The 25,660-nt window shown below is 57.7% G+C and overlaps 1 protein-coding gene across 1 annotated transcript in view; it reads left to right on the top strand.

The window, feature by feature from the left end:
* Nucleotides 1-23,629, top strand: part of MPL (MPL proto-oncogene, thrombopoietin receptor) — a 33,745-nt gene extending 10,116 nt beyond the window's left edge. The window contains exons 5-12 of the mRNA XM_078867833.1: nucleotides 84-246; nucleotides 12,552-12,666; nucleotides 13,409-13,602; nucleotides 16,048-16,196; nucleotides 16,873-17,038; nucleotides 20,392-20,485; nucleotides 20,805-20,868; nucleotides 22,708-23,629. Coding sequence (XP_078723959.1) covers nucleotides 84-246; nucleotides 12,552-12,666; nucleotides 13,409-13,602; nucleotides 16,048-16,196; nucleotides 16,873-17,038; nucleotides 20,392-20,485; nucleotides 20,805-20,868; nucleotides 22,708-23,559 — 1,797 coding nt within the window. The 3' untranslated portion in view covers nucleotides 23,560-23,629. The remainder of the gene's footprint in view (nucleotides 1-83; nucleotides 247-12,551; nucleotides 12,667-13,408; nucleotides 13,603-16,047; nucleotides 16,197-16,872; nucleotides 17,039-20,391; nucleotides 20,486-20,804; nucleotides 20,869-22,707) is intronic.
* Nucleotides 23,630-25,660: the final 2,031 nt, after the last annotated feature.

Raw genomic sequence — 25,660 nt, 5'->3', positions numbered from 1 at the left:
TCGGTGCCCTCGGCGCCGGGAAATCCCTCGGCTCCGTTGCCGCGTGCTCCGTGAAGGGAGCCGAGCGTGCGTGTTGGCCGCAGGAGAAGACCGCGTACGACACTTGGGCGGAGCTGCACTTCCCCGACGAGGAGGCCGCCGCGTACAGGTTCCGCGTCAGGGCCCGGCCCTCGGACCAGAGTCAGTACGCAGGGCCCTGGAGCACGTGGTCGCCAGCGGTGACGGCGGCCCCTCCGTTCGTCACCGGTGAGCTCGCCGCTGCCTCCGCCTCGCCCCTCAGATGCCGCTTTCGTTCGTCTCGAGATCCGCGTGTGTGTGCGCGTCTGGAGATTCGCGTGTGTGTGTGTGTCTGGAGATCCGAGTGTGTGTGTGCGTCTGGAGATCCGAGTGTGTTTGTGTGCGTCTGGAGATCCGCGTGTGTGTGCGTCTGGAGATCCGAGTGTGTGTGCATCTGGAGATCCGAGTGTGTGTGTGCGTCTGGAGATCCGCGTGTGTGTGTGCGCGTCTCGAGATCCGAGTGTGTTTGTGCGTCTGGAGATCCGAGTGTGTGTGTGCGTCTGGAGATCCGCGTGTGTGTGTCTGGAGATCCGAGTGTGTGTGCGCGTCTCGAGATCCGCGTGTGTGTGCGTGTCTCGAGATCCGAGTGTGTGTGTGCGTCTGGAGATCCGAGTGTTTGTGTGCGTCTGGAGATCCGCGTGTGTGTGTGCACATCTCGAGATCCGAGTGTGTGTGTGCGTCTGGAGATCCGCGTGTGTGTGCGCGTCTCGAGATCCACATGTGTGTGTGTGCGCGTCTGGAGATCCGAGTGTGTGTGTGTGTGTCTGGAGATCCGAGTGTGTGTGTGCGTCTGGAGATCCGTGTGTGTGTGCGCGTCTCGAGATCCGAGTGTGTGTGTGCGTCTGGAGATCCGAGTGTTTGTGTGCATCTGGAGATCCGCGTGTGTGTGTGCGCGTCTCGAGATCCGAGTGTGTGTGTGCGTCTGGAGATCCGCGTGTGTGTGTGCGCGTCTCGAGATCCACATGTGCGTGTGTGCGCGTCTGGAGATCCGAGTGTGTGTGTGTCTAGAGATCCGAGTGTGTGTGTGCGTCTGGAGATCCGAGTGTGTGTGTGCGTCTGAAGATCCGAGTGTGTGTGTGCGACTGGAGATCCGCGTGTGTGTGTGTGCGCATCTCGATTCCGAGTGTGTGTGTGTGTCTGTAGATCCGCGTGTGTGTGTGCGCGTCTGGAGATCCACGTCTGTGTGTTTGTCTGTAGATCCGCGTGTGTGTGCGCATCTGGAGATCCGTGTGTGTGTGCGCGTCTGGAGATCCACGTGTGTGTGTCTGTCTGTAGATCCGCGTGTGTGTGCGCGTCTAGAGATCCGTGTGTGTGTGCGCGTCTGGAGATCTGCGTGTGTGTGCGCGTCTGGAGATCCGTGTGTGTGTGCGCGTCTGGAGATCCGTGTGTGTGCGCATCTGGAGATCCGCGTGTGTGTGCGTCTGGAGATCCGCGTGTGTGTGCGTGTCTGGAGATCCGCGTGTGTTTGCGTCTGGAGATCCGTGTGTGTGTGCGCGTCTGGAGATCCGCGTGTGTGTGCGTGTCTGGAGATCCGCGTGTGTGTGCGTCTGGAGATCCGCGTGTGTTGCGCGTCTGGAGATTCGCGTGTGTGTGCGAGTCTCGAGATCCGCGTGTGTGTGTGCGTCTGGAGATCTGCGTGTGTGTGTGTGCGTCTGGAGATCCGCGTGTGTGTGCGCGTCTGGAGATCCGCGTGTGTGTGTGCGTTTGCAGATCCGCGTGTGTGTGTGCGTCTGGAGATCCGCGTGTGTGTGTGTGCGTATGGAGATCCGTGTGTGTGTGCGCGTCTGGAGATCCGCGTGTGTGTCCGTGTCTGGAGATCCGCGTGTGTGTGCGTCTGGAGATTCGCGTGTGTGTCCGTGTCTGGAGATCTGCGTGTGTGTGCGTCTGGAGATCCGCGTGTGTGCGCGTCTCGAGATCCGCGTGTGTGTGTGCGTCTGGAGATCTGCGTGTGTGTGTGTGCGTCTGGAGATCCGCGTGTGTGTGTGCGTCTGGAGATCCGCGTGTGTGTGTGCGTCTCGAGATCCGCGTGTGTGCGTCTGGAGATCCGCGTGTGTGTGTGTGCATATGGAGATCCGCGTGTGTGTGCGTCTGTAGATCCGCGTGTGTGTGCGCGTCTGGAGATTCGTGTGTGTGTGTGCGTCTGGAGATCCGCGTGTGTGTGTGCGTCTGGAGATCCGCGTGTGTGTGTGCGTCTCGAGATCCGCGTGTGTGTGTGCGTCTGGAGATCCGCGTGTGTCTGTGTGCGTATGGAGATCCGCGTGTGTGTGCGTCTGTAGATCCGCGTGTGTGTGCGCGTCTGGAGATCCGTGTGTGTGTGCACGTCTGGAGATCCGCGTGTGTGTGTGCGTCTGGAGATCCGCATGTGTGTACGTGTCTGGAGATCCGCGTGTGTGTTTGCATCTCGAGATTCGCGTGTGTGTGTGCATCTGGAGATGTGTGTGTGTGTGCGTCTGGAGATCCGCGTGTGTGTGCGCGTCTGGAGATCCGCGTGTGTGTGGGCGTCTCGAGATCCGCGTGTGTGCGCGCGTCTAGAGATCCGCGTCTGTGTGCGCGTCTGGAGATCCACGTGTGTGTGGGCGTCTCGAGATCCGCGTGTGTGTGTGCGTCTGGAGATCCGCGTGTGTGTGCGCATCTGGAGATCCGTGTGTGTGTGTCTGTCTGTAGATCCGCGTGTGTGTGCGCGTCTAGAGATCCGTGTGTGTGTGCGCGTCTGGAGATCCGCGTGTATGTGCGCGTCTGGAGATCCGTGTGTGTGTGCGCGTCTGGAGATCCGCGTGTGTGTGCGTGTCTGGAGATCCGCGTGTGTGTGCGTCTGGAGATCCGCGTGTGTTGCGCGTCTGGAGATTTGCGTGTGTGTGCGCGTCTCGAGATCCGCGTGTGTGCGTCTGGAGATCCGCGTGTGTGTGCGTCTGTAGATCCGCGTGTGTGTGCGCGTCTGGAGATCCGCGTGTGTGCGTCTGGAGATCCGCGTGTGTCTGTGCGTATGGAGATCCGCGTGTGTGTGCATCTGTAGATCCGCGTGTGTGTGCGCGTCTGGAGATCCGTGTGTGTGTGCGCGTCTGGAGATCCGCGTGTGTGTGCGCGTCGGGAGATCCGCATGTGTGTACGTGTCTGGAGATCCGCGTGTGTGTTTGCGTCTCGAGATCCGCGTGTGTGTGTGCATCTGGAGATGTGTGTGTGTGTGTGCGTCTGGAGATCCGCGTGTGTGTGCGCGTCTGGAGATCCGCGTGTGTGTGGGCGTCTCGAGATCCGCGTGTGTGTGTGCGTCTTGAGATCCGCGTGTGTGTGCGCGTCTGGAGATCCGCGTGTGTGTGCGCGTCTTGAGATCCGCATGTGTGTACGTGTCTGGAGATCCGCGGGTGTGTTTGCGTCTCGAGATCCGCGTGTGTGTGTGCATCTGGAGATGTGTGTGTGTGCGTCTGGAGATCCGCGTGTGTGTGCGCGTCTGGAGATCCGCGTGTGTGTGTGCGTCTCGAGATCCGCGTGTGTGTGCGCGTCTGGAGATCTGCATGTGTGTACGTGTCTGGAGATCCGCGTGTGTGTTTGCGTCTCGAGATCCGCGTGTGTGTGTGCATCTGGAGATGTGTGTGTGTGTGCGTCTGGAGATCCGCGTGTGTTTGCGCGTCTGGAGATCCGCGTGTGTGTGTGCATCTGGAAGATCCGCGTGTGTGTGTGCGTCTCGAGATCCGCGTGTGTGTGTGCGTCTGGAAGATCCGCGTGTGTGTGTGCGTCTCGAGATCCGCGTGTGTGTGTGCGTCTGGAGATCCGCGTGTGTGTGCGCGTCTGGAGATTCGAGTGTGTGTGTCCATCTGGAGATCCGCGTGTGTGTGTGCGTCTGGAGATCCGCGTGTGTGTGTGCGTCTGGAGATCCGTGTGTGTGTGTGCGTCTGGAGATCCGCGCGTGTGTGTGCGTGTCTGAAGATCCGCGTGTGTGTGCGCGTCTGGAGATTCGCGTGTGTGTGTGCGTCTGGAGATTCGCGTGTGTGTGTGCGTATGGAGATCTACGTGTGTGTGTGCGTCTGGAAGATCCGCGTGTGTGTGTGCGTCTGGTGATCCGCGTGTGTGTGTGCGTCTGGAGATCCGAGTGTGTGTGTGCGTCTGGAGATCCGCGTGTGTGTGCGCGTTTGGAGATCCGCGTGTGTGTGCGCGTCTGGAGATCCGAGTGTGTGTGTCCATCTGGAGATCCGCGTGTGTGTGTGCGTCTGGAGATCCGCGTGTGTGTGTGCGTCTGGAGATCCGCGTGTGTGTGTGCGTCTGAAGATCCGCGTGTGTGTGTGCGCGTCTGGAGATTCGCGTGTGTGTGTGCGTCTGGAGATCCGAGTGTGTGTGTGCGTCTGGAGATCCGCGTGTGTGTGCGCGTTTGGAGATCCGCGTGTGTGTGCGCGTCTGGAGATCTGCATGTGTGTACGTGTCTGGAGATTCGCGTGTGTGTGCGAGTCTCGAGATCCTCATGTGTGTGTGCGTCTGGAGATCTGCGTGTGTGTGTGTGCGTCTGGAGATCCGCGTGTGTGTGCGCGTCTGGAGATCCGCGTTTGTGTGTGCGTCTGGAGATCCGCGTGTGTGTGTGCGTCTGGAGATCCGCGTGTGTGTGTGTGCGTATGGAGATCCGTGTGTGTGTGCGCGTCTGGAGATCCGCGTGTGTGTCCGTGTCTGGAGATCCGCGTGTGTGTGCGTCTGGAGATTCGCGTGTGTGTCCGTGTCTGGAGATCCGCGTGTGTGTGCGTCTGGAGATCCGCGTGTGTGCGCGTCTCGAGATCCGCGTGTGTGTGTGCGTCTGGAGATCTGCGTGTGTGTGTGTGCGTCTGGAGATCCGCGTGTGTGTGTGCGTCTGGAGATCCGCGTGTGTGTGTGCGTCTCGAGATCCGCGTGTGTGCGTCTGGAGATCCGCGTGTGTGTGTGTGCGTATGGAGATCCGCATGTGTGTACGTGTCTGGAGATTCGCGTGTGTGTGCGAGTCTCGAGATCCGCGTGTGTGTGTGCGTCTGGAGATCTGCGTGTGTGTGTGTGCGTCTGGAGATCCGCGTGTGTGTGCGCGTCTGGAGATCCGCGTTTGTGTGTGCGTCTGGAGATCCGCGTGTGTGTGTGCGTCTGGAGATCCGCGTGTGTGTGTGTGCGTATGGAGATCCGTGTGTGTGTGCGCGTCTGGAGATCCGCGTGTGTGTCCGTGTCTGGAGATCCGCGTGTGTGTGCGTCTGGAGATTCGCGTGTGTGTCCGTGTCTGGAGATCCGCGTGTGTGTGCGTCTGGAGATCCGCGTGTGTGCGCGTCTCGAGATCCGCGTGTGTCTGTGCGTATGGAGATCTGCGTGTGTGTGTGTGCGTCTGGAGATCCGCGTGTGTGTGTGCGTCTGGAGATCCGCGTGTGTGTGTGCGTCTCGAGATCCGCGTGTGTGCGTCTGGAGATCCGCGTGTGTGTGTGTGCGTATAGAGATCCGCGTGTGTGTGCGTCTGTAGATCCGCGTGTGTGTGCGCGTCTGTAGATCCGTGTGTGTGTGTGCGTCTGGAGATCCGCGTGTGTGTGTGCGTCTGGAGATCCGCGTGTGTGTGTGCGTCTCGAGATCCGCGTGTGTGTGTGCGTCTGGAGATCCGCGTGTGTGTGTGTGCGTATGGAGATCCGCGTGTGTGTGCGTCTGTAGATCCGCGTGTGTGTGCGCGTCTGGAGATCCGTGTGTGTGTGCGCGTCTGGAGATCCGCGTGTGTGTTTGCGTCTCGAGATTCGCGTGTGTGTGTGCATCTGGAGATGTGTGTGTGTGCGTCTGGAGATCCGCGTGTGTGTGCGCGTCTGGAGATCCGCGTGTGTGTGGGCGTCTCGAGATCCGCGTGTGTGCGCGCGTCTGGAGATCCGCGTCTGTGTGCGCGTCTGGAGATCCACGTGTGTGTGGGCGTCTCGAGATCCGCGTGTGTGTGTGCGTCTGGAGATCCGCGTGTGTGTGCGCATCTGGAGATCCCTGTGTGTGTGCGGTTCTGGAGATCCACGTGTGTATGTCTGTCTGTAGATCCGCGTGTGTGTGCGCGTCTAGAGATCCGTGTGTGTGTGCGCGTCTGGAGATCCGCGTGTGTGTGCGCGTCTGGAGATCCGTGTGTGTGTGCGCGTCTGGAGATCCGCGTGTGTGTGCGTCTGGAGATCCGCGTGTGTGTGCGTCTGTAGATCCGCGTGTGTGTGCGCGTCTGGAGATCCGCGTGTGTGTGTGCGTCTGGAGATCCGCGTGTGTCTGTGCGTATGGAGATCCGCGTGTGTGTGCATCTGTAGATCCGCGTGTGTGTGCGCGTCTGGAGATCCGCGTGTGTGTGGGCGTCTCGAGATCCGCGTGTGTGCGCGCGTCTGGAGATCCGCGTCTGTGTGCGCGTCTGGAGATCCACGTGTGTGTGGGCGTCTCGAGATCCGCGTGTGTGTGTGCGTCTGGAGATCCGCGTGTGTGTGCGCATCTGGAGATCCCTGTGTGTGTGCGGTTCTGGAGATCCACGTGTGTATGTCTGTCTGTAGATCCGCGTGTGTGTGCGCGTCTAGAGATCCGCGTGTGTGTGCGTCTGGAGATCCACGTGTGTTGCGCGTCTGGAGATTCGCGTGTGTGTGCGCGTCTCGAGATCCGCGTGTGTGCGTCTGGAGATCCGCGTGTGTGTGCGTCTGTAGATCCGCGTGTGTGTGCGCGTCTGGAAATCCGCGTGTGTGTGTGCGTCTGGAGATCCGCGTGTGTCTGTGCGTATGGAGATCCGCGTGTGTGTGCATCTGTAGATCCGCGTGTGTGTGCGCGTCTGGAGATCCGTGTGTGTGTGCGCGTCTGGAGATCCGCGTGTGTGTGCGCGTTTGGAGATCCGCATGTGTGTACGTGTCTGGAGATCCGCGTGTGTGTTTGCGTCTCGAGATCCGCGTGTGTGTGTGCATCTGGAGATGTGTGTGTGTGTGTGTGCGTCTGGAGATCCGCGTGTGTGTGCGCGTCTGGAGATCCGCGTGTGTGTGGGCGTTTCGAGATCCGCGTGTGTGTGTGCGTCTGGAGATCCGCGTGTGTGTGCGCGTCTGGAGATCCGCGTGTGTGTGCGCGTCTTGAGATCCGCATGTGTGTACGTGTCTGGAGATCTGCGTGTGTGTTTGCGTCTCGAGATCCGCGTGTGTGTGTGCGTCTCGAGATCCGCGTGTGTGTGCGCGTCTGGAGATCCGCATGTGTGTACGTGTCTGGAGATCCGCGTGTGTGTTTGCGTCTCGAGATCCGCGTGTGTGTGTGCATCTGGAGATGTGTGTGTGTGTGCGTCTGGAGATCCGCGTGTGTTTGCGCGTCTGGAGATCCGCGTGTGTGTGTACGTCTGGAGATCCGCGTGTGTGTGTGCGTCTGGAAGATCCGCGTGTGTGTGGGCATCTCGAGATCCGCGTGTGTGTGTGCGTCTGGAGATCCGCGTGTGTGTGTGCATCTGGAGATCCGCGTGTGTGTGTGCGTCTGGAGATCCGCGTGTGTGTGTGCGTCTGGAGATCCGCGTGTGTGTGCATCTGGAGATCCGCGTGTGTGTGTGCATCTGGAGATGTGCGTGTGTGTGTGCGTCTGGAAGATCCGCGTGTGTGTGTGCGTCTCGAGATCCGCGTGTGTGTGCGTCTGGAGATCCGCGTGTGTGTTCGCGTCTGGAGATCCGAGTGTGTGTGTCCATCTGGAGATCCGCGTGTGTGTATGCGTCTGGAGATCCGCGTGTGTGTGTGCGTCTGGAGATCCATGTGTGTGTGTGCGTCTGGTGATCCGCGCGTGTGTGTGCGCGTCTGAAGATCCGCGTGTGTGTGTGCATCTGGAGATGTGTGTGTGTGTGTGCGTCTGGAGATCCGCGTGTGTGTGTGCGTCTGGAAGATCCGCGTGTGTGTGTGCGTCTGGTGATCCGCGTGTGTGTGTGTGTCTGGAGATCCGAGTGTGTGTGTGCGTCTGGAGATCCGCGTGTGTGTGCGCGTTTGGAGATCCGCGTGTGTGTGCGCTTCTGGAGATCCGAGTGTGTGTGTCCATCTGGAGATCCGCGTGTGTGTGTGCGTCTGGAGATCCGCGTGTGTGTGTGCGTCTGAAGATCCGCGTGTGTGTGTGCGCGTCTGGAGATTCGCGTGTGTGTGTGCGTCTGGAGATCCGAGTGTGTGTGTGCGTCTGGAGATCCGCGTGTGTGCGCGTTTGGAGATCCGCGTGTGTGTGCGCGTCTGGAGATCCGCATGTGTGTACGTGTCTGGATATCCGCGTGTGTGTTTGCGTCGCGAGATCCGCGTGTGTGTGTGCATCTGGAGATGTGTGTGTGTGTGTGCGTCTGGAGATCCGCGTGTGTGTGCGCGTCTAGAGATCCGCATGTGTGTGTGCGTCTGGAGATCCGCGTGTGTGTGTGCGTCTGGAGATCCGTGTGTGTGTGTGCATCTGGAGATGTGCGTGTGTGTGTGCGTCTGGAAGATCCGCGTGTGTGTGTGCATCTCGAGATCCGCGTGTGTGTGTGCGTCTGGAGATCCGCGTCTGTGTGCACGTCTGGAGATCCACGTGTGTGTGGGCGTCTCGAGATCCGCGTGTGTGTGTGCGTCTGGAGATCCGCGTGTGTGTGCGCATCTGGAGATCCGTGTGTGTGTGCGCGTCTGGAGATCCACGTGTGTATGTCTGTCTGTAGATCCGCGTGTGTGTGTGCGTCTAGAGATCCGTGTGTGTGTGCGCGTCTGGAGATCCGCGTGTGTGTGCGCGTCTGGAAATCCGTGTGTGTGTGCGCGTCTGGAGATCCGCGTGTGTGTGCATGTCTGGAGATCCGCGTGTGTGTGCGTCTGGAGATCCGCGTGTGTTGCGCGTCTGGAGATTCGCGTGTGTGTGCGCGTCTCGAGATCCGCGTGTGTGCGTCTGGAGATCCGTGTGTGTGTGCGCGTCTGGAGATCCGCGTGTGTGTGCGCGTCTGGAGATCCGCATGTGTGTACGTGTCTGGAGATCCGCGTGTGTGTTTGCGTCTCGAGATCCGCGTGTGTGTGTGCATCTGGAGATGTGTGTGTGTGTGTGTGCGTCTGGAGATCCGCGTGTGTGTGCGCGTCTGGAGATCCGCGTGTGTGTGGGCGTTTCGAGATCCGCGTGTGTGTGTGCGTCTGGAGATCCGCGTGTGTGTGCGCGTCTGGAGATCCGCGTGTGTGTGCGCGCCTTGAGATCCGCATGTGTGTACGTGTCTGGAGATCTGCGTGTGTGTTTGCGTCTCGAGATCCGCGTGTGTGTGTGCAGCTGGAGATGTGTGTGTGCGTCTGGAGATCCGCGTGTGTGTGCGCGTCTGGAGATCCGCGTGTGTGTGTGCGTCTCGAGATCCGCGTGTGTGTGCGCGTCTGGAGATCCGCATGTGTGTACGTGTCTGGAGATCCGCGTGTGTGTTTGCGTCTCGAGATCCGCGTGTGTGTGTGCATCTGGAGATGTGTGTGTGTGTGTGCGTCTGGAGATCCGCGTGTGTTTGCGCGTCTGGAGATCCGCGTGTGTGTGTACGTCTGGAGATCCGCGTGTGTGTGTGCGTCTGGAAGATCCGCGTGTGTGTGGGCATCTCGAGATCCGCATGTGTGTGTGCGTCTGGAGATCCGCGTGTGTGTGTGCATCTGGAGATCCGCGTGTGTGTGTGCGTCTGGAGATCCGCGTGTGTGTGTGCGTCTGGAGATTCGCGTGTGTGTGTGCATCTGGAGATCCGCGTGTGTGTGTGCATCTGGAGATGTGCGTGTGTGTGTGCGTCTGGAAGATCCGCGTGTGTGTGTGCGTCTCGAGATCCGCGTGTGTGTGTGCGTCTGGAGATCCGCGTGTGTGTGCGCGTCTGGAGATCCGAGTGTGTGTGTCCATCTGGAGATCCGCGTGTGTGTGTGCGTCTGGAGATCCTCGTGTGTGTGTGCGTCTGGAGATCCGTGTGTGTGTGTGCGTCTGGTGATCCGCGCGTGTGTGTGCGCGTCTGAAGATCCGTGTGTGTGTGTGCGCGTCTGGATATTCGCGTGTGTGTGTGCGTCTGGAGATTCGCGTGTGTGTGTGCGTCTGGAGATCCGCGTGTGTGTGTGCGTCTGGAAGATCCGCGTGTGTGTGTGCGTCTGGTGATCCGTGTGTGTGTGTGCATCTGGAGATCCGAGTGTGTGTGTGCGTCTGGAGATCCGCGTGTGTGTGCGCGTTTGGAGATCCGCGTGTGTGTGCGCGTCTGGAGATCCGAGTGTGTGTGTCCATCTGGAGATCCGCGTGTGTGTGTGCGTCTGGAGATCCGCGTGTGTGTGTGCGTCTGAAGATCCGCGTGTGTGTGTGCGCGTCTGGAGATTCGCGTGTGTGTGTGCGTCTGGAGATCCGAGTGTGTGTGTGCGTCTGGAGATCCGCGTGTGTGTGCGCGTTTGGAGATCCGCGTGTGTGTGCGCGTCTGGAGATCCGCATGTGTGTACGTGTCTGGAGATCCGCGTGTGTGTTTGCGTCGCGAGATCCGCGTGTGTGTGTGCATCTGGAGATGTGTGTGTGTGTGTGCGTCTGGAGATCCGCGTGTGTGTGCGCGTCTGGAGATCCGCGTGTGTGTGTGCGTCTGGAGATCCGCGTGTGTGTGTGCGTCTGGAGATCCGTGTGTGTGTGTGCATCTGGAGATGTGCGTGTGTGTGTGCGTCTGGAGATCCATGTGTGTGTGTGCGTCTGGTGATCCGCGCGTGTGTGTGCGCGTCTGAAGATCCGCGTGTGTGTGTGCGCGTCTGGAGATTCGCGTGTGTGTGTGCGTCTGGAGATTCGCGTGTGTGTGTGCGTCTGGAGATCCGCGTGTGTGTGCGTCTGGAAGATCCGCGTGTGTGTGTGCGTCTGGTGATCCGCGTGTGTGTGTGCGTCTGGAGATCCGAGTGCGTGTGCGCGTCTGGAGATCCGCGTGTGTGTGCGCGTTTGGAGATCCGCGTGTGTGTGCGCGTCTGGAGATCCGAGTGTGTGTGTCCATCTGGAGATCCGCGTGTGTGTGTGCGTCTGGAGATCCGCGTGTGTGTGTGCGTCTGGAGATCCGCGTGTGTGTGTGCGTCTGAAGATCCGCGTGTGTGTGTGCGCGTCTGGAGATTCGCGTGTGTGTGTGCGTCTGGAGATCCGAGTGTGTGTGTGCGTCTGGAGATCCGCGTGTGTGTGCGCATTTGGAGATCCGCGTGTGTGTGCGCGTCTGGAGATCCGCATGTGTGTACGTGTCTGGAGATCCGCGTGTGTGTTTGCGTCGCGAGATCCGCGTGTGTGTGCATCTGGAGATGTGTGTGTGTGTGTGCGTCTGGAGATCCGCGTGTGTGTGCGCGTCTGGAGATCCGCGTGTGTGTGTGCGTCTGGAGATCCGCGTGTGTGTGTGCGTCTGGAGATCCGTGTGTGTGCATCTGGAGATGTGCGTGTGTGTGTGCGTCTGGAAGATCCGCGTGTGTGTGTGCGTCTCGAGATCCGCGTGTGTGTGTGCGTCTGGAGATCCGCGTGTGTGTGCGCGTCTGGAGATCCGAGTGTGTGTGTCCATCTGGATATCCGCGTGTGTGTGTGCGTCTGGAGATCCGCATTTGTGTGTGCGTCTGGAGATCCGCGTGTGTGTGTGCGTCTGGTGATCCGCGTGTGTGTGTGCGCGTCTGAAGATCCGCGTGTGTGTGTGCGCGTCTGGAGATTCGCGTGTGTGTGTGCGTCTGGAGATCCGCGTGTGTGTGTGCGTCTGGAGATCCGCGTGTGTGTGTGCGTCTGGAAGATCCGCGTTTGTGTGTGCGTCTGGAGATCCGCGTGTGTGTGTGCGTCTGGAGATCCGCGTGTGTGTGTGCGTCTGGTGATCCGCGTGTGTGTGTGCGCGTCTGAAGATCCGCGTGTGTGTGTGCGCGTCTGGAGATTCGCGTGTGTGTGTGCGTCTGGAGATTCGCGTGTGTGTGTGCGTCTGGAGATCCGAGTGTGTGTGTCCATCTGGAGATCCGCGTGTGTGTGTGCGTCTGGAGATCCGCGTGTGTGTGTGCGTCTGGAGATCCGCGTGTGTCTGTGCGTCTGAAGATCCGCGTGTGTGTGTGCGCGTCTGGAGATTCGCGTGTGTGTGCGCGTCTGGAGATTCGCGTGTGTGTGTGCGTCTGGAGATCCGCGTGTGTGTGTGCGTCTGGTGATCCGCGTGTGTGTGTGCGTCTGGAGATCCGAGTGTGTGTGTGCGTCTGGAGATCCGCGTGTGTGTGCATCTGTAGATCCGCGTGTGTGTGCGCGTCTGGAGATCCATCGACTCGCTACGCTTGAAACCCCGGTTTTAATGACTGAAATCCAAATTCAAAGCCAGGATGTCAGCGGTGCCGACTCCGCGTCTGAGCTCCCTTTCAGGTTGTTCTCCTTCCCACAGAGCAAACCCGGACACATTTCTCATTCGGCATGAGGTCTGTCATGCAAACTGCTCGGCAGTCACTGCGATGAAATTCAATGCAACAACGGTGCCGGGTGTCGGTACAAATCGACTGCTGCCACCCGACACGCACGACGGCAATACCCCGGCTTGGTGGCGACCACAGCCCCGTCGAGTTCGCACGCGAGCATCCCATCCTCATCCTCGTTGTCGTCGTTTCCAGGGAAGCTGGACGTCCGCTGCTTCACGGCCGACCTGATGTCCGTCGTGTGTGAGTGGCAGGGCCCTCGAGCCGCCAACCTGAGCGACACCTCCTTCACGGCTTCCTATCGACTCGGGTAATGGCGCTGCGTGTCGTGTTGCGGTGATGCCGATATGTTTTGACCGTCGTGATGACGATGCCGACGATGATAACAATGACGACAACAATGACGACGATGACGATGATCACGAGGATGACGACGATGACGACGATGGCAATGACGACGATGACGACAATTGCAATGACGATGATGACGACGATTTGTGTGTTGGTAGTGCCGCACTCCTCTTCACGCCGTGGAGTCTCACTGCTTCACTGACATCCTCGCGTCTCATCTCAAACAATTAAACAGGGCACCCCCAGTGGCAGCTGTCCTTGTGCGGCACAAGGTAACTCAGCGCCTGGCCTGCAAACGGTCATCAGTCTGCCAGTAGGGGGCGATTATTGCTGCTGCATATAATCCAGATTGAGTAGTTTGCGCTGTCATTTTTTTATTAGTTGGAAAATCTGGACCGTGACCCCGCTACACGATGGCCTATTCCTCGTTTTGAATGACGTCGCAGGATCTTTAACGTCCACTGTGAAAGCACCCCCAGCAGTAATAACCAGGGCGGCCTGCCGGATTCAAACCGCGGACATCCGCGCGAGCGGTGGAACGGCGTTACCGCTGGGTGCTGTCACGACAACGTCGCCGTTGTGCGTGTGCGTGTGTGTGCGCTTGTTTGTGTGTGCGTGTTCGTGTGTGTGCGTGTTCATGCGTGTCTCTGCGTGCGTGCTCATACACGTGTGTATACGTGCGTGTGTACGTGCGCCGGCAGCGGGGGGCGAGCTCAGCCCTGTGCTGCTGAGTGGCAGCGGGAGGAGGAGTGGGACGAGGAAGCGGAGCGAGGCCCGACTTGGCGCTGCGGCTTCCCCGTGCACGAAGACAGCGCCGTGCTGGTGACCGTGAACGCCTCCAATGCAAACGGGCGGCACGAAGTGCAGCTAGGGCCCTTCCTCGTGCGTCAGCAGGGTGTGTACGTGTGTGTGTACGTGGGTGTGTGTACGTGTGTGTGTACGTGTGTGTGTATACGTGTGTGTACGTGTGTACGTGTGTGTTTGTGTACGTGTCTGTGTGTGTACCTATGTGTGTACGTGTGTGTGTACGTGTGTGTACGTGTGTGTATGTACGTGTGTGTGTGTACGTGTGTGTGTACATGTGTTGGAATTCCAATGATACCATCAGTAGGCCTGGGCTCTGGGTTGTTCTTCGTGCTTTCGGAGTCCCTGACCCTCTGCTCACGATCATTAAGGGCCTTCATGATGGTGAGCGGGCCGGGTAAAACTACGTGGCCGGGAGTCGGAGCCTTTCCCTGTACACCTTGGGGTGCGACAGGGATGTCCTCTGGCTCCCACATTATTTAACATCTATTTCGACTGCGTAGTTCGTGAAGCCTTCAATAGCTGTACCGGGGGAATTTCCATTTGGTACAGATTTAATGGGAGGCTGATCGACGCCCGGGTGCGATCAAGGGATGGCTCCCTATTGGTCAACCACGTTATGTATGCCAATGATTTGGTAATAGCTGCTCATTCAGAAGAGGAGTTGGAGACGCTGCTGCTGAGACTGGAGCGTGCCACTAAGAGGTGGGGCCTTACCATCAGCCCCACCAAAACTAAGCACCTGCCTGGGTATTTTGTACCATCGGACACTCCACCCCCACAACTCCCAATCGGTGATGGGCAGTTGTGGAGAGAGTGGAGAGTTTCCCATACCTGGGCAGTGTGCTTATGACCGGCTCCAGTTATTCAGCAGAGGTCTCACTCCGAATCAGTCGCTCCGCACGAAGCTTCAGGTCTTCTCGGCCACGGTCATTCCCTCCCTTCTCGACGCTTGCGAAACGTGGACCCCCCTAATGGAGCATCTTCGTCGGTTGGAAACATTTAGGCTGGCCTGCCTGCGATCCATCCTGGGTTTAACCGGGCTGGATTGTGTGAGGAGCTCACAAATCCTTGAAAGATCTTGGCAAAGTCACATCGGTGAGCTCCTCCGGTGGGCAAGGCTGCGTTGGCTGGGTCATGTGGCCCGCATGCCCAGCTACCGCATGCCTAAACAGCTTTTGTTCGGCCGGATCGAGGGGGCTAGACGGGCGCGGCACGGGCTAGAGAGGAGATGGAGTGATGTGGTACAGGAGGACGTGGAGCTGAGTGGACTTGCCGATGACTGGTACCAGCGGTGTCAAGATCGGCCTCAGTGGAGGAGGCTCGTGAAGGACGCTACTGGGCAGTTGGAGGCAGTCGCCCTCCAACAACAACGGAGGGTGGAGGAGCGACGCTCACAACAATGAGCGGAGCGCCGTGTGGCTAAAGCACAGCGAGTTGGTACAGTAGGGGGCACAGGTGGTGCATCAGCCAGTCATCTCGGTCATCTCGGTCAGTCGACCCATGGCACCTGCTGGGTCTGCCCCGTGACCTCCTGCCAGCGGGCGTTCGACACTTCACGTGGCCTCAAGGTGCACTTGGCCTGGTACAAGCGTCGTGGTGACGTCACCGCCACCTAGTGGCGAATGGCGGTTGTTGTACGTGTGTGTGTACGTGTGTTTGTGTCTACGTGTGTGTGTCTACGTGTGTGTCTACGTATGTGTGTATGTACGTGTGTGTACGTGTGTGTGTATGTACGTGTGTGTGTACGTGTGTGTGTACGTGTGTATGTACGTGTGTGTGTACGTGTGTGTGTGTACGTGTGTGGGGAGCGGTAGTGTAGTGGTTAGTGTTCTGCGCTATGAACCCGGCGACCCGGGTTCGATTCTTGGTCGCGGCCAACACCAGTGACGATTATCTGAGCCGGTCCTGGGCCTCCCCTAGGTCGACTCAACCTCAAATTAGTTCCTAGTGTGGTGCGTAAAAACATCTCCACTGGGGAGACAAAGGCGGTCGAGCGTGGTGATGGCCACCCATCCCCTCGTGTGCAGTTCCGGCTTTAATAGGTGCTCGCTTACAGCACGCCGTTCTTCGGCTGCCGCTCCATCGTTTTTTTTTGCCATCGTCCCTTCTGGCCATGACGCATCAAGCCCCGCTCGCTTCTCTTGACGGTCTGGATGATGACGATGGTCATTGCCCTTCCGGTCCTGGTCACCAGACTCCCGGACGCGTTGAGGCTGTTTTGGCACGACTTGAACATTGAAGGAGGATTCGTGAATTTCCAGGCAGTCAGAATGGCGACTGATTTTCTTTAGCCCGTCCTTGTGGAGTTTTCATGCAGTTTTAATCAGAGTAATACTAATGTTTATTTTCGAGTGCCTCTCATAGCACTAGGTTCAAAGCATTTCACGCATGTTAAGATAACATAAACCTTTGATGACAATGATGGCCGTGACGACGATGATTGACCGTGACGATGATGATGACCGTGACGATGATGATGATCGTGACGACGACGATGATGATGACGGTGATACTAATGGCCATGTATGGACAGTGCGACCGGGCCCCCCCGTGAACGTGAGCGCCGAGCCCGACGGCTCCGGGGGCGACGTGACGGTGGCGTGGGGGCCGCCCAGCCAGGAGCTGAGCGAACACCTTCACTACGAGCTGCGCTACATCGCCGACAACTCCTCCGTGTGGAAGGTCCGCCACTGCCGTTCCTCATCGCCCCACACCCCAACCACAATATTATCCCTCGTTGAAAACGTATCGCTCACCCTAATCCTAACCACAATCCTATCCACTCACCCCAACTTTATTCTTAACCCTGACCATAATCCTAACCCTAAACACAAACTTATCTCTAGCCCTAATACTTAACATCATAACCCCTAATCTCCAACCTTATTCTTAACCCCAATTCAAATCCTATTGCTAATGTCAACCCCAAGCTGTCCCTGATCCTCACCGCCTAACCTTATACCTAACCATCATGCGATTTTCTAAACTTAACCTTTACCTAATGCTAACCATAATTATACTCCCTAAACGTAACTTTTACCTAATGCTAACCATAATTATACTCCCTATACTTAACCTATCCCTAACCCTAATCCTTAAATTTACCTCGAGCTGATCCTAACCATAATCCTATTGCTACACGAGGGGGCTACCCTCTCCTGGTGCCGTGACTCCTTGCCGGCCTTACCGTGCCCGCGAGAAACTTCACCCCCTTCCCTGCACGGTGATGCCGCGTGCCTTGCCGCACACTGTGAGGCTCAAACCGGCTCCGATTGGCTGCAGCGGTCCCTGCGCGTCTCCCTCCGTGACCCCCCCCCCTGGTGCCCCCCTCATCCCCACCACCGGTGCCCCCCGTCAGCTCGTGAGTGTGGGCCATGCCGAGGGAGGCCACCACCGGCTGCACAGCCTGCGGGCCGGGCCGGGCTACCTGGTGCAGGTGCGTGCCAGGCCCGACGGCGTGAGCCTCGCGGGAGAGTGGGGGGCCTGGAGCTCCCCCGTCAGCGTCAAGCCCCGCGCCCCCACGGGTGAGATGTGGCCCACGGCACTGAAACTCAAAAACGACGATAACTACTTTTTATTTTACCAGGCACACAACTCCGCAACGCTGGCACCGTGTGCTCTCTAGAACACGAATGCCGAGAAGTCTGGAACACACGCCTGGACTAGTCTACAACACGCACACCTCGTACTCTAGAACACAAAGTCTCAACCTCTTGCACCGCACGGGACTCACACAAGCTTGCTCGATATTCGCAGAACACCGAACCAAAATAATCACAATTGTTTTTTTCTATTTACCAAGTCAGCCCTACTGAGCTCTAGAGATCTATTTCAGTAGCGACCTGGCTATCACAAATGAAAGTTCAACAAAGTGGCTCATTATGTAGAAATGTAAAGCAGCCAAATGTTCTAAATGCGTGATGCTGATTTTACATGTGGAGGACCTGGAGAAAAATCCACGCGACCATCGGGAGAGAGACACGCAAACTCCAAATATACAGCAGGCGTCAGGGTCGGGATCGAACCCACGACCTCCTGCATACCAGGCGAGGTAGTTAACGTCTCTTAGCCACCGTGGCGCATGCCGGTGTTGCAATACGAAAAATTGCCAGGTTTTAAAATATCACCCGGAAATTGGGTAAAACCACAAACCCTAGGGGTTAGGACTCCCGTCTCTCGTGAGTGTTTACTTGGACTTGGCGACACCAGCACGCCGCCTCCGTGGTGCTGGTGTAGCCGGTCGACCCTGACGCCTCTCCTCCCGCGGTGAATCCTTGCGAGATCGGGATAGGAGAACAGAGACACCCCTCACGTCACACCACCCTCTTCAGGTCACACCACCACGTCACACCACCCTGTCACACCACCCTCCACATCACACCACCCTCACATCACACCACCCTCCACGTCACATCACACCACACACGTCACACCACCTTCACATCACACCACCACGTCACACCACCACGTCACACCACCCTCACATCACACCACCCTCCACATCACATCACACCACACACGTCGTACCACCTTCACATCACACCACCTTCACATCACACCACCACGTCACACCACCACGTCACACAACCCTCCACGTCACACGACCACGTCACACCACCCCCACGTCACACCACCCTCCACGTCACACCACCTCACGTCACACCACCCTCCACGTCACACCAACGCAGCTGAATTCCTAAGTCCGAAGTCAGCCCAAATCTAAATTGGAGGCATGCCCCCGTACTCTGCTGTGGACGTGGCGCCTCAGGACCCAATGACCACAATTGCCTTCTCTTACAACAATCATCATCATTATTTAACACAAAACATCGTACCTGGCTCCCTGTAGCTATTTGCAGAGTGCACAATTATAGTGCGATTCATCATCGGTGAGCTCACACCAGCTACACCACCCCCTCGGAGGGAGCGGCAGCGCGGGCCTTAATAGGCGCTCGCTAACAACACCTGACATTGTAACCCAGGTCGCCCTTGCGCAAGAAGTGGCGGTGGCGTTTCCTCCGTCCCCAGGAGGGCCGCTATTTCTCCATCTCCGTAGTAACAACGTGGCGCGCCGCCGACTTGCCGACGTTCTGTCTGCGCGGTCACACGGCGGAACGTGGCGGTCACACGGCGGAACTTGGCGGTCACGTTGTCTGCGTGCGTGCGCTGGGATCGGTGGCACGGCGGTTAGCACTGCACCTCGAACCCGACTACCCATGTTGGATTCCCACTCACGGCCAACATCGGTGACGAATGCGGGCGTGCCTCTGTATGCGTTTCAGCTGCGATATCGAAACACCTGAACGCAAAAGTAAAAAATCGTGTATTGAAACGCGTCTTTACATAATGTAACACATTTTATGAACTAAGATGCGTTCCCGAGAATTTTTTTCCTGATCCAAAACCTACTAGAGTAACGCGTTTCAACACAACTAAGATATTTTCATAATTATGGACTCATAACTAAACGAAACTTTTTTTTTACCAGGTAAGGCCCACTGAGCTATGTCGAACGTTTTCAGAAGCGACCTGGCCACAAATGATAGCTCAACAAAGTGGCTTATCATCACGTGGACATATATAGCAGCCAAATAATCTAAAAACATGATTCTAAACGTGGAGGGAAAAACCAGAGGACCCGGAGAAAAATCCACGCGACCACGGGGAGAGAGACACGCACACTCCGAATATACAGCAGGCGTCAGGGTCGGGATCGAACCCACAACGTCCGGTAGATTAGGCGAGGTAGTTAACAGCTTGCCACCCGTGGCGTCCAGACACGTGACTAACAACGGGGGGGCGAGGGAGGGGGCAGTCGGGTGGATCGTACAGAACAGCGAGCCCTCGTTCAACGCGCCAGTCGAGATGCCTGCAAAGTGCCGCGTGAAGCGAGGCATTCCTCCAAGTGCAGGTTGCTTCAAAAATGCTCTTACACTTCTGCGAACTGGCAACAATAGTACGAGAAATGTGCCTCCGGGCTCTGGAGACCACCTGGAGAAGATTCCAGACAAGCGATAACAATGATGGCGAACAAGTGGAGACTCTGACTTTTTGACGCTATTAACAGACATTTATGATGTGACAGTGTAGTATTATCCGTTCTTTTCCATTAAAAACGATAGTCCCATATAAGTGTAAACATTTTTGAAGCACCCTGTACATTACAGGGCATGGATAAATACAAAAAAATGCAAATATGAATCACGTTTGCACTATAACATCGGGCAGCAGTCACTACCCCATGGCAGGACAACGAACTCGAGATGAGGGTACACATCCACAGTTACCCCTCACGATAACAACACAGCCACAGTTACCCCTCACGATAACAACACAGCCACAGTTACCCCTCACGATAACAACACAGCCAGTTACCCCTCACGATAACACACACCCACAGTTAACCCTCACGATAACAACACACACCCACAGTTAACTCTCACGATAACAACACATCCACAGTTACCCCTCACGATAACAACACACAGCCACCGTTATCCCTCACGATAACAACACAGCCACAGTTACCCCTCATGATAACAAGCAAAGGCGTTGACGCAAGGAGTGTGCGCACGGCTTGCGAACAATAACGAGTGGCGGCGTCGGCGGTGAGGCCAAGCCTGGGACAGAATGAAATGCACGCACCTGCATCTGAATCGGGTCTGGGCCACCTCTAGATCGACTCGGCCTTAAATGAGTATCTGGTGCGCTGCGTTAAAACATCAACATTGGGGAGACAAAGACGGCCATGGCATGGCGCTGGCCACACCACCTCTTCATAGGGGCGCGGCCGTCACAGGCGCTGCTGCTCAACGAACAGCACTTGGCCCAGCAGTCCGTGTGTGGGCTACACGGAGGATGTTTCTCTTCGGTGCAGATGGTGCCGCCTGGATCATCCGCGCGCTGGCGGTGGTGGCGCTGCTGCTGCTGCTGCTCATGGCTCTGGGCGCGTCGCTCGCTCACGCCGGCAGGTCCGCATGCTCAATCCACCGCTACGTTGCGCCTCGTACGGGCCCAGCCAAGTGTGCGCACTGCACGGGTGTGTCCGTGTGCCTGTGTGCGTGCGTGTGTTTGTGTGTGCGTTTAGCCTGGGCTTTCCCTGGGTCAACGTGGCCTTCAATGAGTATCTGGCGCGGTGTGTAGTGAACATCGGGTAGACAAAGGTGTTTACCAACCTACCACCTCGCGTGCCGTGACGGCCTTCACCGGCCCCACTCGCTTTAACGCCACTCGCCCCAGGTGTCTGTAACAGGCGACAGGGATGATCATTTGTCTTCTTGTGTGGTGCAGAATCAAGGAGCACGTGTGGCCTCCCATCCCCAGCTTGGAGACTCACTTTGCCGGCCTCTTCCAGGTAGCCACACCGCCACCAGCCCCCACTGCCCCCTCACTTCTACCCCACATTCTCTGGGCACCAGATGGCCAGTGCCGGCTCCACAGGCATAAAGCAGTGGACGGGGCGTGGTGGACACGGGGCGTGGTGGACACAGGGTGTGGTGGATGGTGGATGGGGTGTGGTGGACACGGGGCGTGGTGGACACAGGGTGTGATGGATGGTGGATGGGGTGTGGTGGATGGGGCGTGGTGGACGGGGTGTGGTGGACACGGGGCGTGGTGGACACAGGGCATGGTGAATGGGGCGTGGTGTATGGTGGATAGGGTGTGGTGGATGGTAGATGGGGTGTGGTGGATGGGGCGTAGTGTATGGTGGATGGGGTGTGGTGGATGGTGGATGGAGTGTGGTGAATGGGCAGGGATGGTGGATCTGTAAATCTAAAAGCCTCACTTTTGTGTCTGTCCATCTGGAGCCCCACTCGGTGCGCTTCCTTATTCAACTCTTCGGTCGCTTTCTCGACGGTGTCAGCGATAAAAGTCACCGATGGAAACGAGCTCCAGGCAGTGAGTTGGAGAGCGCTCGTCCCAGCGGCGTGTAAATGAGCACAGGCAGCACCCTGCTGCTGCCCTCGCCCGGGTGGCGCACGCAGGTCCTTCTCACGGACTCCTGCACCTCATACGCCCGTGTGTACGTTGAACTTCTTTCGCACCGTACGTAGCCAACCGTGCCAATCGCAGGTGCGGGGATACAACTCAGAGTGAAGCAGCGGTCTGGGTGATTGATGATCCGGCAGTGACCGATTCAATTCCAGTCACTTGCTCAGCGGTGGTCGCTCGTCTCCTTATCACTCGACTAGCGCTACTGCTACGACAGCGGTTGCTGTGTGCCGTGTACTTCACACATTGATCATCCGCCCATGTGTGGGAGTCGCTCGAGCAGACACCGATTGTTTCGTCTCCATCACAGCGTGCTCAACCACCACCAGCACTGCAGGTCACGGCAGCAATGCTGAACGGGGGATTTAACACAAAGGCTTTAGATACCAGTATTCATAATATGGGGTTTTGAGTTAGATCGCATAAATATAAATGTGGTGAACTAGTAACAAATTGCCAGTTTTTGTTTACGTGACATACCTTTTTGTTTGATTACGTGACAGACCTTACGAATTGGTGGTGGGTTTAACCACACATTTCTATTTTACACGATCTAACAAAAAAAACCTGTTATGAACGGGCGATCTTTGTCGTGTGCGCGCGTGTGTGTGTGTATGCACAAGTTGGCACAGTAGGGGGCACAGGTGGCGCATCGGCCACTCATCTTAGTCAGTCAACCCATGACACATGGGTCTGTCCCGTGACCTACGAGGCCTTAGAGTGCACATAGCCTGGCACAAGCGCCGTGGTGACGTCACCGCCACTTGGTGGTGGTTGTTGTTGTGTGTGCATGTGCGCGTGTGTGTGTGTGCATGTGTGTGTGTACGTGTGTGTGTGTGCATGTGTGTGTGTACGTGTGTGTGTACGTGTGTGTGTGCATGTGTGTGCACGTGTGGGGAGCGGTAGTGTAACGGTTAGCGCTTCGAACCTGGCGACCCGGGTTCGATTCCCGCTCACAGCCAACACCAGTGACGATTATCTGAACCTGTCCCGGGCATCCCCTAGGTCGACTCAGGCTCATTGAGTGCCTGGTGCAGTGTTTAAACATCGCCACGAGGGAGACAAAGGCTGCCGGGCGTGGTGTTGGCCACCCACACCCCCTCGTGTGCTGTGCCGGCCTTCATAGGTGCTCGCTAACAGCACCTGCCCCAACAGTTCTGTTAAGGCTATACGGGGGATCTTTGTCTTCTTTATGCAACAGAGGTGGTTGGGTGAGTCGTATGAAGTCGGCTGCACAGTCCCAGCCGACTCGAACGCGCAGGTCTGTGTCGTCGAGGTCCTCTCGGAGCTGACAGAGACATCGCCCACGGCGGGGAGGAAGGAGTTGGGAACGATGAAGATCGCAGGGGAGACGGCAATGATCGACGTTTTCGAAGGAAAGATTTTTGACGACCTCGGCAAGGAAATCGAGCTCCCGCTTCTGATCGAGTCCGCTCCGAGCCTCGTGCCGAAATCCGTCACGGACCGGGGCGCTGGCATCGGATCCCCGCCGCCTCTACGCAACAACAACAATAACAACAAGGACGCGAGCGTGGCCCGCCTCTTGCCGAACGCAGCGAGGCTTGAGGACGACCTCTCAGACCGTCGGGCGTCCCCGGGCACCGGGGACAACGCGACATCGCCGCCGCCGCTGGGAGGAGACCGCGCAGACGAAACCTCGAGGACGCCGTGCCACGAGTACGTCTGGCACGGCCACGCGCCGTCTCTCTGGCCGGGGCCACCTTTCTCCAACGGGAATTTCTCGAACCTCGCCTACGTGCCGCCGTTCGAGTCGCCGAAGCCTCCGGACGGCGCCGATGCTGGCGGCGGTGGCGGCGTTGCCGTCGCCACGCTCGAGGCCGCATCCACATCCAGCCCGCGCTCCACTTTGCGGAGCTGCGAGCGCTCTCGGCAGCAGAGCAGTGCCAGCACCCCGCTGCCGGCGACGTCGCCGGGGCGTCACTCGTACGTGAACTGCGCCAGGCGTCCCGGCGCGCCGTCGCGGACTGCGCCGTGCCGCCGGGACGCGAAGCTGCTGCCCTACGTGAACCAGTCGCTCGAGAGCTCCATGTAGCGACCGACGCCGCGCTCGTCCATCGCCGGCCGCATTCCATCTGCCGCGGTCGCCTGTTAGCTGCCGTGGTCATCTGCCACTTTACCAGTTTCCAACTCAATCCTAGAGCTTTATCCGAATCCAGTGGCTGTAATTTAGCGGGGAAATCGAAATCTGGGATAAAAGCGGGCGGCGGCAGTTCTCAAGGGAAGGGACTGGCTCACGGCACGGATACCGTGCAAGAGAAATATTGCGCGTGCGGGAAACACCGGCGCTGCGTTGCGGCAATCAAACGCAAAACAACAATCGCATTGCAAACGTAAGAAGGACGCACCGTTTCGCAAACACGTTCTTTCACGTTAATGCATTGGTGACGCAGTGAGTGAGCTATATGAGTCAAAGTAAGCTATGGGATTTATTCCATCGCATTACAGTTCTAATAAGGACGCTACTCGCAGTACAGGGGGAACAGTGGTGTGGCGTGCTCAACTGCCGTGGGCCATTTCATAATCAGAATTTGTATTTCTTCTGGAGGAATAAAATGAGCTATAAAGCTATTTTACACAGATGTTAAGTAGGGGTGGGTCACTTGCCATGGGTTGAGGCTTTTATACCAGGAGGGCCCAAAATAAATCAAACAAATCACAGCACAAGATATTGGTAAGTGGCTGTAACTTGGTAAGTCACTCAATATAAGTTAACGTAAAATGGGAATTTTGAGCACAAGTAGTCATTGCTCCTGCTTCTGAACGGAAACCCAGGGGAGCACCTGGCCCGGCACCATCGCCCCTGGCGACTGCCCGGCACCGGCACCGTCGCCCCTGGCGACCGCCCGGCACCGTCGCCCCTGGCGACCGCACGGCACCGTCGCCCCTGGCGACCGCCCGGCACCGTCGCCCCTGGCGACCGCCCGGCACCGTCGCCCCTGGCGACCGCCCGGCACCGTCGCCCCTGGCGACCGCCCGGCACCGTCGCCCCTGGCGACCGCCCGGCACCGTCGCCCCTGGCGACCGCCCGGCACCGTCGCCCCTGGCGACCGCCCAGCACCGGCACTGTCGCCTCTGGCGACCGCCCAGCACCGGCACCGTCGCCCCTGGCGACCGCCCGTGCTCTCGCTGCAGTGGCCCCCATCAACGTGACGCTCGCCTCTCCGCATCTCGTGACGTTTTGTGTCAGTCAAGGCGCGAGTGCTCGTTAAGCCGAGAAAAACCACAACCCGCGCCGTCGTATCAAGAACGAAACGAAAATAAATAAGCAGACGAGCGAATCGCGTGCCTCCAGCCTATGCGGACTGCGTAACACATCTGTGTCATTTTTTGGCGGTCGCTACGCTGCTGCTGCACGTGGCTGCCTGTAACCCAGCAACCGTGGAGGCAGCAGCAGCAGCAAGGGTTTGTAGATCGCCGCACCCCAATGCTGTGAACCTCCCTTCCTGCGGGCGTTTGAAGAGGTGGCCGCACCCTAGCACACCAGGAGGAGCTCCAGCTACATTCGGACTCCCGACATTCGTCTGTGTGGGATAGAGTGTTGTCCTCTCACTCGGGTGTGTTTTATCCAGGTGCTCTGCTTTTCTCCCATACGTAAACACACATGAGTTGCCCCATAACACCGTCATATATAGAGGGCTGCAGAACTTGGGTGTCATTTGGCACCCTCTCATCGCCTGACTGCTGACTTCCCCCGCTCGTCTTTGGTTCGTTACGGGTATCACTCGCTTTGCACGGGTTCCCTTTCTGCAGTTTCCCAAATACGCGGCTAACCTGTTGTTTCTACCAAATATGAGCTCTACGTGGGTTGAATTCACTCTCATTTGGCGGCTATGCGGTCGGGCATGGAACAACACTGTGTACTGTGTGTACTGTGTATGTACTGCATGTGTACTGTGTACTGCGTGTGTACTGTCTGTATTACTGCGTGTGTACTGCGTGTGTACAGTGTGTGTACTATGTGCGTACTTGATTTGAAGCTTTCGTGACTGCAGTAATCCATATTCTTTGGTTCTTTCGGCAAAGTCACGTAGGTAGAAAACATAATAGATCATGACGTTTCGATCGCAACAACAGCGACCGTCTTCTGAAAAAAGACGGTCGCTTGCTGTTGCGATCTAAACGTCGTGATCTAT

The sequence above is a fragment of the Lampetra fluviatilis genome, chromosome 24, assembly GCF_964198595.1.
Source record: "Lampetra fluviatilis chromosome 24, kcLamFluv1.1, whole genome shotgun sequence".
Classification (NCBI taxonomy): domain Eukaryota; kingdom Metazoa; phylum Chordata; class Hyperoartia; order Petromyzontiformes; family Petromyzontidae; genus Lampetra; species Lampetra fluviatilis.
Note: the sequence above shows the minus strand (reverse complement) of the source record. Positions and strands in the feature narration are given on the sequence as shown.